Source organism: Syngnathus typhle, linkage group LG5, assembly GCF_033458585.1.
Source record: "Syngnathus typhle isolate RoL2023-S1 ecotype Sweden linkage group LG5, RoL_Styp_1.0, whole genome shotgun sequence".
NCBI classification, from domain to species: domain Eukaryota; kingdom Metazoa; phylum Chordata; class Actinopteri; order Syngnathiformes; family Syngnathidae; genus Syngnathus; species Syngnathus typhle.
The window spans coordinates 17130304-17146075 of record NC_083742.1 but is presented as its reverse complement, the minus strand read 5'-3'; the positions used below and the strand labels follow the sequence as shown (position 1 = coordinate 17146075).

The 15772-nt window shown below is 46.9% G+C and overlaps 1 protein-coding gene across 1 annotated transcript in view; it reads right to left on the bottom strand.

Annotated features, from left to right (window-relative positions):
- The window catches only part of fras1 (Fraser extracellular matrix complex subunit 1), a 61927-nt gene that overhangs the window by 26456 nt on the left and 19699 nt on the right, over positions 1-15772 (bottom strand). Inside the window, exons 6-17 of the mRNA XM_061279011.1 lie at positions 14780-14913; positions 14615-14698; positions 14441-14542; positions 12407-12604; positions 11197-11286; positions 10378-10525; positions 8470-8613; positions 6795-6944; positions 4215-4358; positions 2967-3107; positions 1869-2009; positions 1628-1801 (exon numbers count right to left, since the gene is read on the bottom strand). Coding sequence (XP_061134995.1) covers positions 1628-1801; positions 1869-2009; positions 2967-3107; positions 4215-4358; positions 6795-6944; positions 8470-8613; positions 10378-10525; positions 11197-11286; positions 12407-12604; positions 14441-14542; positions 14615-14698; positions 14780-14913 — 1650 coding nt within the window. The remainder of the gene's footprint in view (positions 1-1627; positions 1802-1868; positions 2010-2966; positions 3108-4214; positions 4359-6794; positions 6945-8469; positions 8614-10377; positions 10526-11196; positions 11287-12406; positions 12605-14440; positions 14543-14614; positions 14699-14779; positions 14914-15772) is intronic.

Genomic DNA, 15772 nt, shown 5'->3' with positions numbered 1-15772 from the left:
AAATGGAGTCTTCAACAAAAGCAGTAATGTTGTTGTTTTAACATCAGGAAACATTGAAAGAATTGCGATGAAACGAAACTGCACATTTTTGTAAACATCAAAGACAATTTCGAATCTTATGTGTCCTATCTGATGTTTTGTAAATATCAAAGACAGTGATCGGGAAGTGTGTGTGTCGAGGGGGGGGTGTTAACAATAATTAAGACATACATGGATTTCTTTGTCTCTGACAAGAGACATGTGGGACTTGTAGCCTGGAATTTCCGCTCTGTGGTTACTTGTCATCTCCGGCAGTGTGTGCGCGTGTGCGTGTGTGTACACGTGTTTGTGTATGCGTAGATGCTGGAGTCTGACAGTCTGGTGTGCTTGTTCAAGCATCGTCTTCTGTACATAGCTTCGGGCCAGTGGAGGAGGAGAACGCAAACGCACACACAGGCGCACGCATGTGCCGACAGCCAGACACACAAATCAAACAAAATACATAATAAATATCAAAGACCCCCTTTTAGTCTTCGGTCGATGGGTGAACATTTCAAAACATCCAACTCAATTCAGTTTACAATAACCCCCCCCCCCTAACGAGTTTCTTTAGCATGTTTTTGTAAAACTCAGACATTTTTTGGCGGCAATGGCAATTCCATAAATCGAATCAAAGTTTTTATAAACATCATCAAGCTGTTTTGTCTTCCGTGACCTTAACGTATTTTTCCGTAAAAAACAAACAATTCAAACTGACCTTACCAAATATCAAGCCTCATAAATATAAAATGTCATTTAGGTTTTGATGAACTGATGTGAAGGCCGTCCGTCATTTAGGCGCTTTGGCTTGCCTCCATCACCGTTGAAGGACTTGAACAACAAGTCAGGTCGAGGCCACGCCGCCACGACGTTTGTCCTACGAGGCCGCTGTCACGAAGCAAGGCCAAAGCCAAATGCTGCTCATCCATTTGCAATCATTACGGCGGCACACACACACACACGCGCGCACACACACGCGCTGCAACAAATGTACTTTCTGGAAACATCCATAACAATTTGCCTAACAGGCCCATTTCCGTAAACACCAAAGTCTTGTTCATCTCCAGCTAACTAGCAAAAAAGATTGAAAATACAAAGTTCCACTTTATCCTTCCACTGGGTGCGGACACAAAACAAACACCAATGAGTCAAAGCGGGTGTTAAAAAGAAGAAGAAAAAGAAACAAGCAAAGACATCAAAAAGTGTCCTGCTGAACGTGGGGTGACTTTCAAAGACAGTCAACTGCCAAAAACTGTGCCGCTGAACGCTGGATGACCCTCAAAGATGGAGATTGCTGCTAAGTGGATACAATTTCACACCGTCACTGAGTGGACAGACAAAAGGCATCACTCGGCCCCCCTCCTTGTTGTCATCCTTCTGAATGTGTTGGCAGATTGCGTGCGAGTCAACGGCAACATTGCAGTCCACCAGACTTCCTTTGGACCATCTGACCGACTGACATACCTTGTCAAGTAACCGACTGACGAGCTTGTTCGCCAGTCCGTTAACTGAGAAACTGGCGCCTGTCAGCCAAATAAACTGAACCACCCAAATGACTCTATCGTGACTCAGCGAGCGATTCCTGCCGGTACGAGCGATTGCGCGTTACCTGTGCAAGTGCGCTGGTGGTCCGCGTAGGTGTTGGCCGGACAGGCCCCCGCACAGACCCCGCGTGCCGGTTGAAGCTCACGTGACTGCAGGGCCAGCACCTCGGTGGCTTTGAGGCAGCGCAAGCAGTCCGAAGCCAAAGGGCCCACGCAGCCGCGGCACGACGGGTGACAGTCTGCGCCCACGCAAAGTGAGCCATGTTACATGTTGGCACGATGGCCGGAAAGAACGGACGTGCTTACTGTGGCACGCGTGGTCGTGAGGGTACAGGCCCTCGCCGCACGCCTCCACACACTGGCCCTGGAGGAGGAGGAGCTCCCGCGAGCACGCTGTGCACTGAGACGCCGACGGACCCCAGCACGACGTGCACGAGCCGTGGCAGCCTGGAACACAACCGTTGCATATGAATGCACAAAAGATAGCCTTTGTTAATATTTAATATATATATTATACTATATATATATATAAATAATATATATATATTAATATATATAGTTAATATTTATTATTTATCATTTATATAAGACCATAAATGTGACAATAAATGGATTGTGTAAAAAGTGAACACAGGCATAAAACCATGACCATTTTATCATTATACTTTTTTCAAAATCATTGCAGAACGAGAGCCAGCGTGTCATATAAAGGGAAATGTACTTTCGGCAGTTTGCAAACACATTTGATTAAGGCTCCGTTAGACACATATAATCATATCAATATAATTTCTAGTAGTAGTGTGGTCGCTTAATAAGTGGAAAGGAATGTGCAGGCTACATGAATTTGTTTTCTTCAAAGTATTGTGGAACAGGAGGTCCAGAAAGGGAGGATATCTCAAGGCCGATGGGAACGCGAAAAACAACTCGTCTTTGTGGTCCAGACACCTGTGCTGGGCAGGGGAAAAACCCAAACGAGGAGGAGATGACCATCGACCATCGACCAATCACCACACAATCTTTTGCATGTTTGAATATTCATATTGTGTTTCTTTAAAACTGGGCAACCCGGAAGAATGTGTCGTCTTTTCTGGTCACGAAGGCACACGAGTTTTTGTGTTAAGGACCCAAGACCCAGGCGCCTGTATTAGCTTGCTTTGTCAAGATTAAACAATTGATAAATTCGGTCTGATTGATCTACTGGTCTTCTCTTTGACAGAACGAACTCGCAAAATTGTTAGGTGCGCCAGTGTGTGGATTAGAACATAGCAATTCTTGTGTTAAGTGTTGATCACAATTTGGAGTCAGATCAATAGCTAAAATCCGTAACCTAACACATAGCAACAGTTTAATTTGGACAAACAATAGAGGTGTCCCAATACTTTTGGTGCAGACGTAGGGCCTCACCTCTGCACCTGCCGGCGAGGTCGACGTAGTGTTGAGCGGGGCACGCCGACACGCATTTGCCGCCGTGCAACGCGCCGCCCGGCGGACAGCTGGTGCAGTCGGCCTTGTCGGGGAAGCAGGAGGCGCACGACGGGTGGCAGGCTGCATCAAAGACATCAAAGACCCACGTTCAACGCAAGAACAAATGTGCGAGTGAAGGTTTCATAGGAGCCGAGAGTTGAAGCGGACGCGGCCTCGCCCGGAGGCCCCGGCGACGACAAGTCAACAAGGCGGGGGGCAGATCATGACATTTTTGCGCCGTCGGCTCAAGTGACGGATAACTGATCCTTGGGTCGGACGCTTAGACGCACATTCACAGTGCTTGTGACGTTCTGAATGCAAAGCGAGAGAATTTTCCGGACAGCAGGTACACTGGAGTCGTCGTCCTCAACGGACTGAAATGTTTTAAAAGCATCAAAATCTTGCACTGCCTCCCTAACTTTCCAACTGATTAACAAACAACCTCGTTTAGCAATCGACTAACTAACCACACATCCGAGGGCCAATCACGAGAGAGGGAAGCGGCATCCTTTAGCTCGTCCCCCCGCAGGGAAGCCTCCAAATAGAAACGCATCCATATTCATATCCGCCATCCTCATTAGCGCCACAAAGAGTTCCAGCTAATGCTTGCGTTTGTTTTTGGCAACTTGAAGGAGCGCTGACTATGTTGTATATTTCTTTATTTGTTGATTTTGGTGACATCGACTCCGCGGGGAGGCCGAGCAGCTTTCGTAGCCGCGCTCTGCCACGAACAATGACAATTTTTGAGAGTACGACTTGAATTGTAAAGAAGTTTCACAAATGAATAGCTTGTTTTGGGTTTGTACTTTGTGAAATCAAATGTTACTACACAAATTGATAAACCATTGCGGAGGATCATACTTGGTACAGTCTAATTCCTGGGTGCCATATTGAAAACTGTGCATCAAAATCATGACATGATGTTTATGTCTGTCGTGTTAGCTTGGGATAGCAAGTAGTAGCGAGCGCGTTCGCTTCCTTTAGCAGGGAGTAGCGAGCGCGGTAACTTGGTTTAGCAGGAAGTAGCGGGCGCGTTAGCATGCTTTAGCAGGAAGTAGCGGGCGTGTTAGCTTGCTTTAGCAGGAAGTAGCGGGCGCGTTTGCTTCTTTTAGCAAGAAAAAGCGGAGGTGCTAGCTTGCTTTAGAAGGTAGTTGCGGGTGTGCAGACGACAAGTTGAACCACACTTACCATGACAAACGCCATCTTGAATGTAGAAAGCCTCGCCGCAGTCGGGAACGCACTCGCCATCTTTGAGCAAGGCGGCCGGGTCGGAACACGCTGAGCACTCCCGCGGGCTGGCACCCACGCACTCGGAGCATGACTCGGAACAAGCTGGTGGGGAAAAAGACAAGGACTTCCGTAACGCAAATTCAATACCACGTGAAGTTGTTGCATAATTTGGATGGGGTGAAAGATGACAGTCTCACGCATGAGAAATGAGAAAGTGAGCATGAGGAAAACATGATGAGAAATGATGTCATGTCATTATTATTCTCACGGGCGTCCTGGCTTCTCTCTCTTACACCCCGCTCCTTGTCGGAGTCGCAATTTCTCGAGGTGGCGGCGTACGCTAAGGTCTCACTTTCTTTTCTCTTCGGGCTCTTTTCATTTGTTGATTTCCCTCTTCAATTTTTAATCTCCATCTCCGGCTGTCCTCCCTCCATCCCTCCCTCCCTCCTCATCCTCGTTTCTTCGGTGCACTAACGTGGCTCTTCTCATAACGCTTTTGTTTAAACTAGGGTTTCAAACTAGGGTTAGGGTTTCAAAGTAGGATTTAAAACAAGGCTTAGGGTTTCAACGTAGGTTTTAAAACTAGGGTTTCAAAGTCGGGTTACGGTCTAAGGTTAGGGTTTCAACTCGGGTTAGGGTTTGACTGTAGTATTTCAAATTAGGGTTAGGGTTTTAAACTAGGGCTAGTGTCTCAACAGGTTTTCAAACTAGGGTTAGGGTTTCAAACTAGGGTTTCGGGGTTCTGGTATTTGGCCAAACCCTTACTAGGAACTCGGAGGAGCTGACAGGTGACACCAATTTGTGAAACTTTCTTGCCTCCGCCATATGTCAAAATGCGATGATGAAACGAAAAGCGAGCGCACGGGGGCACGTGAGCTCGAATGGAATATTACAATGTATTATTTACGAGGTTGTGCGCGTACACACTCGTTGTCCGCGAGCGGGATTAGGCGTCCTTTACCTTGGCCCTCTGCAGCGAAAGCAATTTATTTTTCTTGTGCAGATGGAATCCAAAACGTTATCAGCATGTGGAATCGGAGTAGGCCCAAAGCCCACCCACCAAATTATCCGGGATGAGGCGAGGATGCAGGATTAGACCCCCGGCGCTCCTCCCTCTCCTCCATGACCCCCCTGCCCTACACACACTTTGCCACCACTACTACTACTACTACGACAACCCACCAAAGCTGACTCTCTCCTAATAAGATCAGCGCTTGGCCTATTAAAGCGAGCACAGACAAAGCAGCTTTGGAAAAAGGATCAGAATGAAACCACAATAATATTAATAACTGGGATTTTTCTTTTTTTTCCAATTTTATGTCCCTCCTGTTTTTTTTTTTTTGTTTAAATTTTTGTCTTCCTCTTTGCGTCTCCTAAATGCTGTTGCCGGGCATACTCCGAGCAATTTAATGTGTTCAAGCAGACTTGACTGAAGACCGTCTCCAAGGTGACGCTTCCCCAGTGTCATTAACATGCCAACATTGTTTACGTGCAGTAGCGGTAAATAGTGTGAGCCTCTGACACAACCGCACCGTGGGGGGTCTTCCACGAGAGAGTCATTGTTTTTCACGGTGGTCTTGCTCCACAGCCAAGATAAGCTACAATCTGCTGGGAACCTTTCCAGACGCATCCTCCCGCACACACGCACAGCGCCGCAAGACAGGACAAGGCGGGACGCGTCGCCACGGCAACGTGAGGCTTTTCTCCATCGACGATGCTCATTACGCTGTGAAATACGGCCTTCCCGTGTTTACTTGCAAAGTGGCGGCAGCCCGAGCCGTTCAGCGCGGGTGAGCATCTTAGCACACCCGCGGGGGCTTATGGTCATCCTCCTCGGCCGGCTTTTACTTATCGCCCCTGGCTGGAGGGTACGAGCGGACCTCCGAGGCGGATTGCCTGATTAATGACGGCCGGCAGGAGATCGAACGAGTCTCGCGCCTCTCTTGCCGCCTCCTTCTGCCGAGGTTATAAAGCAGATCCGTCATGCGGCGCTGGAATTTCACTCTTGCGTTCCCCGAGGTTCAGTGTGGGAATTCAAGCAATAATATTTCATGCCGCTAAGTCATCCAACATTAGATTGCGCTGCATTATTAAATACGCTCACTTCTCAGCCTGTGCCAAGTGGATAAGTGCCGCCATGGCTGGCGCACTTTGGCGCAGTCGCACATCATCGCGGGTCAGACTCGGTGATCGCGGCTAAATCTCCGGCATCGGCTGCCTTGAGACAGCTTGCTGAAATTGAAATGTAAACGGTCGGCATTAAAGCTCAGCGAAATGGAAGCACTCTGCGTCAAAGCACTTTACGGTGCCCATAGGTCAGCATCAAAGCACCGCAATGTCGGATGCTTTCACCTCCTGCCTTTCCATTTGAAAGTTGTTGCTAAGCTGCGGACAAATAAAAAAGCCCCAGGTTCAATAAATTACGGCCGGACGAATCAATAAGCAATCGATGCAAAGCAAACAAGTCGCAGCTCATCCAAGCACGCTTCACGTCGAGATTCTGAGCCAGTGGAAGGAGAAACCGGAAAGGGAACTTACATCGGCATTGTTTTGGGCCGTTGTCCAGGTAGGTGCCGGCGGGACAGGTTGCCAGGCAGCCGTCGCCGTCGGCGCTCAGCAGGGGGCGCTGCGGCCGGCACGAGCGGCAGGACCACCTGCTGCTGCACGTGGCGCAGGACCAAGGGCAAGCTGCAAAGACAAAAATGGCAACTTGACGATGCCCGATGAAGCCACGGTGACGAACGTCACGTGGGAGGAGGGCCAGACCTCAGCTCAGCGAGCTTCAAGGAGAAACTGCTCACCGTTTTGTTATTCTTTGGCTTTTGGATTGTTTATATATCACATTAAAAAAAGACATTCTCGCGTTATTATTTTATATAAATATTGACTCATAACACCACTAAAACATAATACCTGAAAACTAAATGATTTAAAAGTCTATGAAGTATAAATTGAAAAATAATTTAAAAAACATTATTTCTTCTTATTAAATTATACGGCAGACGGCCATGAAAACTTGTGCATCTCATCTTTAAACTTTGGTCGTTTACGACGCATTTAAATCGTCTTTCCATCGACTTTATCTGCGCTAGCGAGAGCAGCCCGCAGCCACATTGGAAATTTAGTAGTCAACAAAGCTCACCTTTTTATTGATCCAAATTTTTCTTCCCTTTCCTGCCGCCAACCGAAGTGTAGTTGCACTATTTCAGAGGTGACATTTATTCTCTAACAAGTTTCGTGAGGAAAAAGAGGGATTCTGCTTACAGGAGAAAAGCGCAAGCCGACGAGAACCTAATCAGGTGGCCCGAGATGAACCCCGGCGCAGTCGGATGATACGAATAACATCGAGCGGAAACAAGACAAGTCGAAGGAAAAACAGTGAAGAGCAAAAAAGCTCCTGTGATTTTTTTTCCTCTGCTGTCATTGTATTTGATTTTTTTAACATTTATTGTAACGCGTTGCGGTAGGAAAATAAAAACATTTTGAATACCTAAACAATTTAATGATTATTTTTATTGTTGCTTTGTCACTAGTACAATTGTAATAGGCGAGAAATATTGATCTGTCCTGATTTCTATATGCAGTGACATTATTGTAAACTGTCATTGTGAGTTACCTGTCTATACAAAAATACAAACTCTTGAGACATACAAGCCGTATGTAAATGTAAAAAGAAAAGAAATAGATTCATCTTTGCACAACTTAATAAAATCTATTAAAAATGTTAACACTTGTCCAAACGTGTCACGGTGACACCATGGCAAAAATCAGTCGCCGCAAACGATCATCATAACGTCGTCGTTAAAGTCAAGTACGCGTGGAGAGCGTTTGCGGCTAAATCACGTTATTATCGCAAACATTAGCGGCTCGTTTTCTCATTTGCTCCGCCGTCTCCCGTCCCATAGCTTTTACGGCGACGCCATTTATGGCCTAATGGCTCGTAAAAGTCAAGTGAGCTGTTGGGTGAGGTGCCAGAAAGAAAAATACGCCACGGTCGTCAATGTGGGGACGTAGCACATATGCGGTCCCGCAAGTTCCTTTCTTGCTAGTTTTTTTTTTAGGCGTTCCATAATTGACAGCAAATAATGTTTTGACTGAGAATGTTTTTCAAAACAAAACAAGAATGTGACGTGCATCTATCTGAGTGAAACTCTAGGTCCAATAAAAATTCATTTAACAGAATCTGGAATGAGGCAGCAAAGTCGGGCAATACCTGCACACTCGAGGCCGTCGGGGAAGAAACCCTCAGGACAGACGGACAAACAGCGGCCGAGATGGAGGAGGGCCTTCGGGTCCGTACAGCTGTCACAGTGATCCGGCGTCCGGGAACATGACTCACAGTCTGCGTCGCACGGAACTGCAAAATAAGTTAAAACAAAAATCAATCCTTACAACCTATTGATCATCTTAGAATGTAAATGTTCCGTAGCATTTAAGCAGATTGGGACACGCACGCATCTAAAAATGCTCCCAAATTGAAAGCTTAAGGCCGGCCTGGCAAGCTAAAGCTTCCTCATTGTCTACAAGCAGCCATTAGCGCGAGGCGCTCGACAACAACGAAACCAAAGAATTAGACATGAATGCAGCGCATCTTGTCGGGTTTCACTGATCCTACATCGTGCGGGATTCCATTGATCAAACAAAACAACCGTGGTCACTGACCGACATGTAGATGAATGCTAGCACGTGCTAGCGCGTTACTAGAATGTAGCAACACGCTAGAACCTTGCTAGGCTATTATCAGAATACAGTTACTGGGCGGCTATGTCGTTAGCGAGGTTTGCTAAGTGCTAAGTTACCGTTTGGTCATTTAGAGGAAGAGAAAAAAGAAGTGAGCCACATTGGTTGTCTTGGTCTTCCTCTGTGGCGCATTTGTTTATCATCCGTTCGGTCTGTTGGATAAAATTGAAAGAGTGACACGGAAATGAAGCCTGAAGTGATGCGACAGCGGGGGGAGAGAAAAAGCAGTCTCAGGTGTGATGTCGCGACGTGATGAACGACAAGGGGAAAGGTCGCACGCTGTTTATATGTCGGCGCGTTATTAGTTTTTTGCCGCAAGACTGATGGCTAATCATCAACGCAACAACTTTAGAACGTGGCCTTCAAACTCAAATATCAGAGCAGACTTTGAAAAGCCAAACACCTCAATAACACGGGGTTTATCAAACCCCAATTGGATTTAAAACACCAATTTAAAAGCCCGTCTTAAACTCAAATCCGAAATCCTAACGATGACTTTGAGCCAACATTTGAGTGACAGGATTACAATGCGGCTTGGAATGCCTCACTTTGAAAGCCTCATTTGAAACCATGACTTGAAACCTGAACTTCATTTGTACCGCTCCGTAAATGTTCATTTGCCGAACTTTTGGAAAGCGTTAGCGGGACGCGCTAACTTGAGCTCGACACTGGAGCCTGGTTGGGCCCCTCCTCATAACTCGTCAAGGACAATTGTCTTTTTGTGCGCGTTTTATCTCCCGCATCGACAACGTCCTTTTATTTATCCCGCCAGCTCTTTGCTCGGCTCTCTCACACGCATACCCTTCACTCACTAAGGTTATTTACGCTTTTTTTGGAAGGCGCTCAAAGCAGGTGCGTGCGCGCGCACACACTCTGAATATTCAAAGCATTCCAGTGTTGCGCCTGATAAGAAAGAAATGAAAAGATTTTTTCTCTCTCTTCTAATGGGGACTGACTGACAAAACACATGCATGCAGCGCCCCCCCCCCCTCATCCACACACACAAGGAACTTGAAGAACCCAAATAAAAGCACCCCAATATTTTCCTTTCTGTGATTCAAAAGCCATCTCAACGTTGCCTCCGAAACCTGGAATTGCCTTCGAATGACCTCCTTGAGTCTTGTTGTCGACACTGGCTATCAGCACATTTACTGCGCAAACAGCAAATATGTTAAGTCGGCCTAGTCCCGGGACTCGTGCTGGAAAGTTGCCCTGGATTTTGGCGCGGCGCGATTGACAATAACGGCACCGACCTCGTCGTTATTTATCACGGCTGCTCATTTGCATAACAACACATCCACGGAGGAGAAACCTTTAGCTGCCAAAGGCAACTTGACACACAATCCTTTGTGACACACGCGCACGCACACGTGCAATTCACCTTGGTGACAGCGGGGGCAGCACTGTCCCTCCAGAGCCACAACCAAGGTGCCTGGTGGGCACGTCGGGCAGGATGGCAGGTAACACGTCACCTGGCCGTCGCGGCACTCGCACTCGCGGCAGCTGCCATCGGTCCAGCGATCCGAGTCCTGAGGCGACAATAGGTCGACTCAATATTTTTGTAGAAAAAAAGGCTTTCACCGAGAGGAACACGGTAGACCTTTATAACCGCTAGACAGTTACTAACTGACTGACTGACTAACTAACTGATTACCTAACTGCATTGGTTTAGCAACAAAATGCATTTGAAGCCCCAGTAAGGAAAGTTGGCGAGGTCTCCTGAGGACAGACCAGGCCCGATTTTAGGATGTTCTAATAAAACATGCCGGCACTTGACAAACCAGTAAGAAAAACTCACAGAGGCGAATCAAAAAAACAAATCCAAAGTGTCTTGGCAGGCCCGCAGATGGATGCGTGAGCACTGAAGTGAGCCGTGAGTACGCACTACATGATTTGTTTAGACCGGCAGGATGGATTTCTCCAAGGAGATGTTGGAAAAAGAAGCGACTGGAAAAAAAGATAAGCGTTCTTTTCGCTTTGTGCCTTGGCTGACCTTTCCTGCAAAGTTGGACGAGATAAACTAAAGGCGGGAGGGGGGAAAAAATGCCCAGCTTTGCATTCTACCTTTTTTTACACGTCTCACCTTACCTTAATGAGGAAGGTGAAAATCGATAATACTTTTGAAGAAAAAAAGTTTGGGCTAAGAGAGACAGCGAGCAGAGTATGCGAGATGGTTCCCGCGCAATACTTGTTCTTTGACCTTGTACGACTGTCCTCGGTGCGAACAGGACGTTTTGTCCGAGGAGCACTGCGGGCAACACGTTCCCGGAGGGCGAACCGGCTCCGATCCCTACAAAAGACACAAAATCAAATGTTGAGAAACTTGATCTTCAATCCAGTCGACCTCCCTCTTTGGGTGGAGAAGCTAGCTGTTTTAAGCTAGGTCCCTAGCACACTGCTAATATTAGACATGTTTTCATCACAGAAGTAGGAAAACATCAAAATATTGACAACAAATAAAAGAATAAAAAATTCTGAAAGCCAATAGATATTTAGAAAAGTACAATAAAATAATCGCTTTGGACTTTTGGACCCCAAATTGCACATAAGCAAGGAAATAAACAAAAATAATGTTTTGTAAAACTTTCCTTTAATCAACGTAGTCGGTTTTATGAGAGCTAAACAAATAAACATTGAGTTGACAAAAAACATTGGGCCAAGCTTTTGCTGGCAAACCCAAAAGCCTTCCCTTCTGTGTCCAAAGCTACGTTTATTTTTCCTTACTCGGCTCTTTAATGATGCTAAATGTCGTCTTCATTTGCCACTGTTGCTGATTTCTTCGCGCGCTGCCCGCCCATGACGCTCTCGCACATCCACACATGCAGACAAACACACACACGCCAGTTTCATCCAGTCTCTCCATTTGTGTCACTTTGGCCGAGTCAATTAGCCAAAGTGGAAGCGGCCAAGCGTTTAAGTGCAAATGATTCCTCGTTCGTCCGTCCTCCCGCTGCGGCCACATACTGGATCATGGCAAAGCCCAAGATGGAAAATCCGATATTTGAGCAGAGATGTGCACATGAGGATGAAAAAAAAAAAAAAAAAACGCATGACAAAGTTTGTTCCTTCTCTGAGGTGCGCTTTGACGCCGGTCTTCTTGCGGGCCAATTAAAAATTCAATCTACGGCCCGCGGGCCAATTGCAGCCTGCGGGCCGTAGATTGGACACCGCCGCTTTGGAACATTTACCTAACTAAGCTATTAAAAAAAAGCAAAATAAAAATCAAAGCAACCGACGGGCCAAGTCAATAACGTCCAACTCAAGGAAATAATTACCCAAGCGACAGACTGTGATCCAAATGGAGGCAGACACAATTAATCTTTTTGTCTTCCATGGGAATGCATCCAAAAGAGAGACGGTCATTCGACACCAACGTCGGCGAGAAGTACAAAAGCCAAACGTGCATATACCTGCGGGCATCGGAGGCGGGCGCACTCGGCCTTGTGGCAGACGACTTGAGCGCGGGTGCACGTGCAAAATTCGCAGCCGCCGTCGTCGTCGTTCCACATGTCGCCGTGGTAACGCACTAGACCCCGGTACAGGCAGCTCTCGCGGGCGGCGGCGCACTCTTCGCAGCACTGGCCTGCACGCCTCACCTTGGTCTGACCCTGCCGAAAGAAAATTCCCTTTTGAGTATACCCACCAAAATGGCAGTTGCGTGCGTTAGCTCCCGGATTGCCATTGGCACTCCTGTCAGTAAACATCGGTGCGTTCACATTGACGTTTTACTAATTGCGACGACAGGTTTTCACACATTTACAAGGAGTCGTCTTATCGTGTGCTTTTTTTTTTTTCCTCTCTCTTGACATGCCTGAAGTGCGGCGCCACGGCAGTGGCCAGACACGTGAGTCGAGTGACATGATTAGAACATTTCCTCAGCTACTCATCTCACGCTTTGATGGATGACAATTGCGGCTGCCGCGGCGCCGGAAAGAATAAAGTGAGATTGAAGTTGCTGCGCATGCTGCCTGATGCGTCCACGTTGTGAATTTTGATTAAGAGCAGCCAGCCTTGGTTGGTTGGTTGGGCAACCGGCCGGCGGGGCGAGTGAGTTTGTTCAAGGCGCAGCCCCGCCTCTGATCTCCATCATCCATCCCGGAGGATATTTTCACATGTTCCGCACCTCAGAGGCCCGCGTTGTCTTCGAACCCGGAGCTTCTTCTGCCTTGTTGGTTTCGGATGAGTGAGATGGCAACAGGAACAGAGTTGGAACTCGTGAAGCTTCTTCTTTGAAGATAGTCCATCAACTAAACGAGGTGTATTCTGCCTAGCTACCAGCAAACTGTGATGAACCAACCCTCTGACAAACCAACTGATCAGCCAACCAACCAACCAACCAACCAACCAACCAACCAACCAACCAACCAAATTAGCTAACCAACTGACCCTACTGACTAACTGACTGCCTGAGTGATAAACCAATAATTGATTTTAACTAACTAACCAACCAACTAACCAATTAACCAACTAACCAACCAAACTAACCAAACTAACCGACTGACCTGACTGACTAGTCAATGAATTCACTGACGAGTCTATATAGTATGAGGGAGGTGATGTTTTGATACATTCCCAGACTCAAGCTGTCTTGCAATTCTCGAGTCTGGACACAGCAGTTTGATAAATAATCCACTGAATAAATTCAGGAATTCTGAATGAATAAAATCCGCCCTGGATATGACTTTGTCAGTGGTTATATGTGACAAAACGTAAAAGTGTCTCTCTGGTGTAATTGCATCTTTCTATTACATTTGATTGCGGGCGTGCGTTTCTATGACTTCCTAACGAGATGCCGATACAGACTACATTGCTCACCACCACAAATGAAATGTCAACTGTTGCGTGTGAGCCGGTGCTTGTGCGTGCGTGTTAGACAGAAACAATCCCACAAGGTCTTGCACCGCAATCTCGTTGCAGAATCTCTGTGCGCATCCAAATGTACGAGGACGTGCTCAGTGCTGAATGTCAAAGCGTACGCCTGCATCCAAGTGTGTGTGTGTTTCAGTCGCTCTTTCCAACATTTCAGTTTATCATGGCCAAGTGTGTCAATTTCATCCATTTAGTATGCCATCACTTACTAACTAATACGTTCCAGGCAACAATCTGAACAATTCGGTGTGTGTGTACCTGCCACGTTCTGTCTCCTGTTTTTCTTGAACTTGGTTGTGTTTTTTGCCAAGCTTCCCGGGAGGTTTTGAAAAAGACATGGCCGCACATGGGTGTCAGGATATTATTTTTCCGTCCACTTTGCATCGAAGAAAAAAAAAAAAAAACAGCTCGGGCAAAAGATGCAGGGGGCTGCACTAACAGACTTGGATGTCAAGGGCTTCAAAATATTATCCCGCAGACCGCAAATCGCCCCCTGACCACACGTTTGAAACACCCGGTCATCCGCATGTGTGTGCGTGTTTATTTGTTTGAGCAAACACTGTGTACAAACTCACCTTATCGCAGTTGACCGTCTGGCAAGTGTGTACGTGACATTTGGACTGACCCCGCTCGCAAACACACGTAGTGCAGGCGTCCTTTTGCCACTGCTCGCCATGCTGTAAACACACACACGCACACTCGTTAGAGTCTCCTATTGAGGTGTTGTGTTCCTAATGAAGTGACATGACCTGGTACTGCTTCCCAGCAGACAAGCATGGATTGGAGAGGCACTGAGGACAGCACTGACCAGGCGGAATCACCAAGTTTTCATTCTGAGGGGACAGCATGCATTCTTTTTTTTTGTCACGATCGTCGATGGACAGCAACGTGCGAAAGGGGCGACGGCGGCTCACAGCTTCGCAGGCCACCGGCGGACACTCGGCCACCGAGCATCGGACATCCCCGCTGTGGCAGACGCATCTGGAACACCGGCTGGGACGCCACTCCTCACCGTCTCTGTACTGGGAACCCTCCCAGGAGCAAGACTCTGACAGACACGCACACACGCACGCACACATGCGCCGTCAGCTGCAGCAAAAGATTCGACGGGCATGCATATCATGAATAGAACGTGTCCGGAACCGGGCCCGTAAAGACAAAAAAAAAGTCGGCCATTTTGCTTTTTGGTTCATTAACAATTTTCCTTCAACTTTTTTCAAAGTCCCGAAAAGCGGTTTCACTTGGCAACCTGGTGTTTGGTAGGTATGTCGGCCACGAGTAGAACTATAAAAACGTCCCAAGAGGCCCTGCTCATTTTGAAGCAGAGTTTGGCCATTTCCGGGTCATTCTAATGGTTTGAAAATTGAGTCCCAGAAACCAGTTTCATTTATCAATCCGAAATGCCGGTTCTCACAAAAGAGTTTCAATCGGCGGCCGTGCTCAAAAAGTTTTCAAGTTGTGATTTGAAGCAACCATTTTCAGGTCATTGTGTCAATGTCAGCGGTGGCTACCAAGATTTAAAAAAAAAAAAAAAACTGAAGCCAGTTTCACTTAAGAACACAGAGGGATCGTCTTTCATGAATAGACCCACCCAAAAAGTCTCCAAAAGTCAAAAGACACCATTTGCGATTGACGCCAGATAATTGTTTATGCGTGAGTCACGCGCCACTAAAATGTTCTCGAAAAATCTTTAAAGAAAAAAAAAAAACACAACAAGACAAAGGTGTTGGACAAAGCGCTGATGATTCATCCCGACAAAGATGCGGAAAGCTGTTTGACATGCAAACGATGGATGCCAGATGAAAAGAAAGGTAAGTATCAAACGTTGCTGTTGTTGACATCCTCCAAGCTGCTATTTTGAGCGCAATTTGCCGCACTCCTGTGAGAGTGCCACATTTGTACAAAGC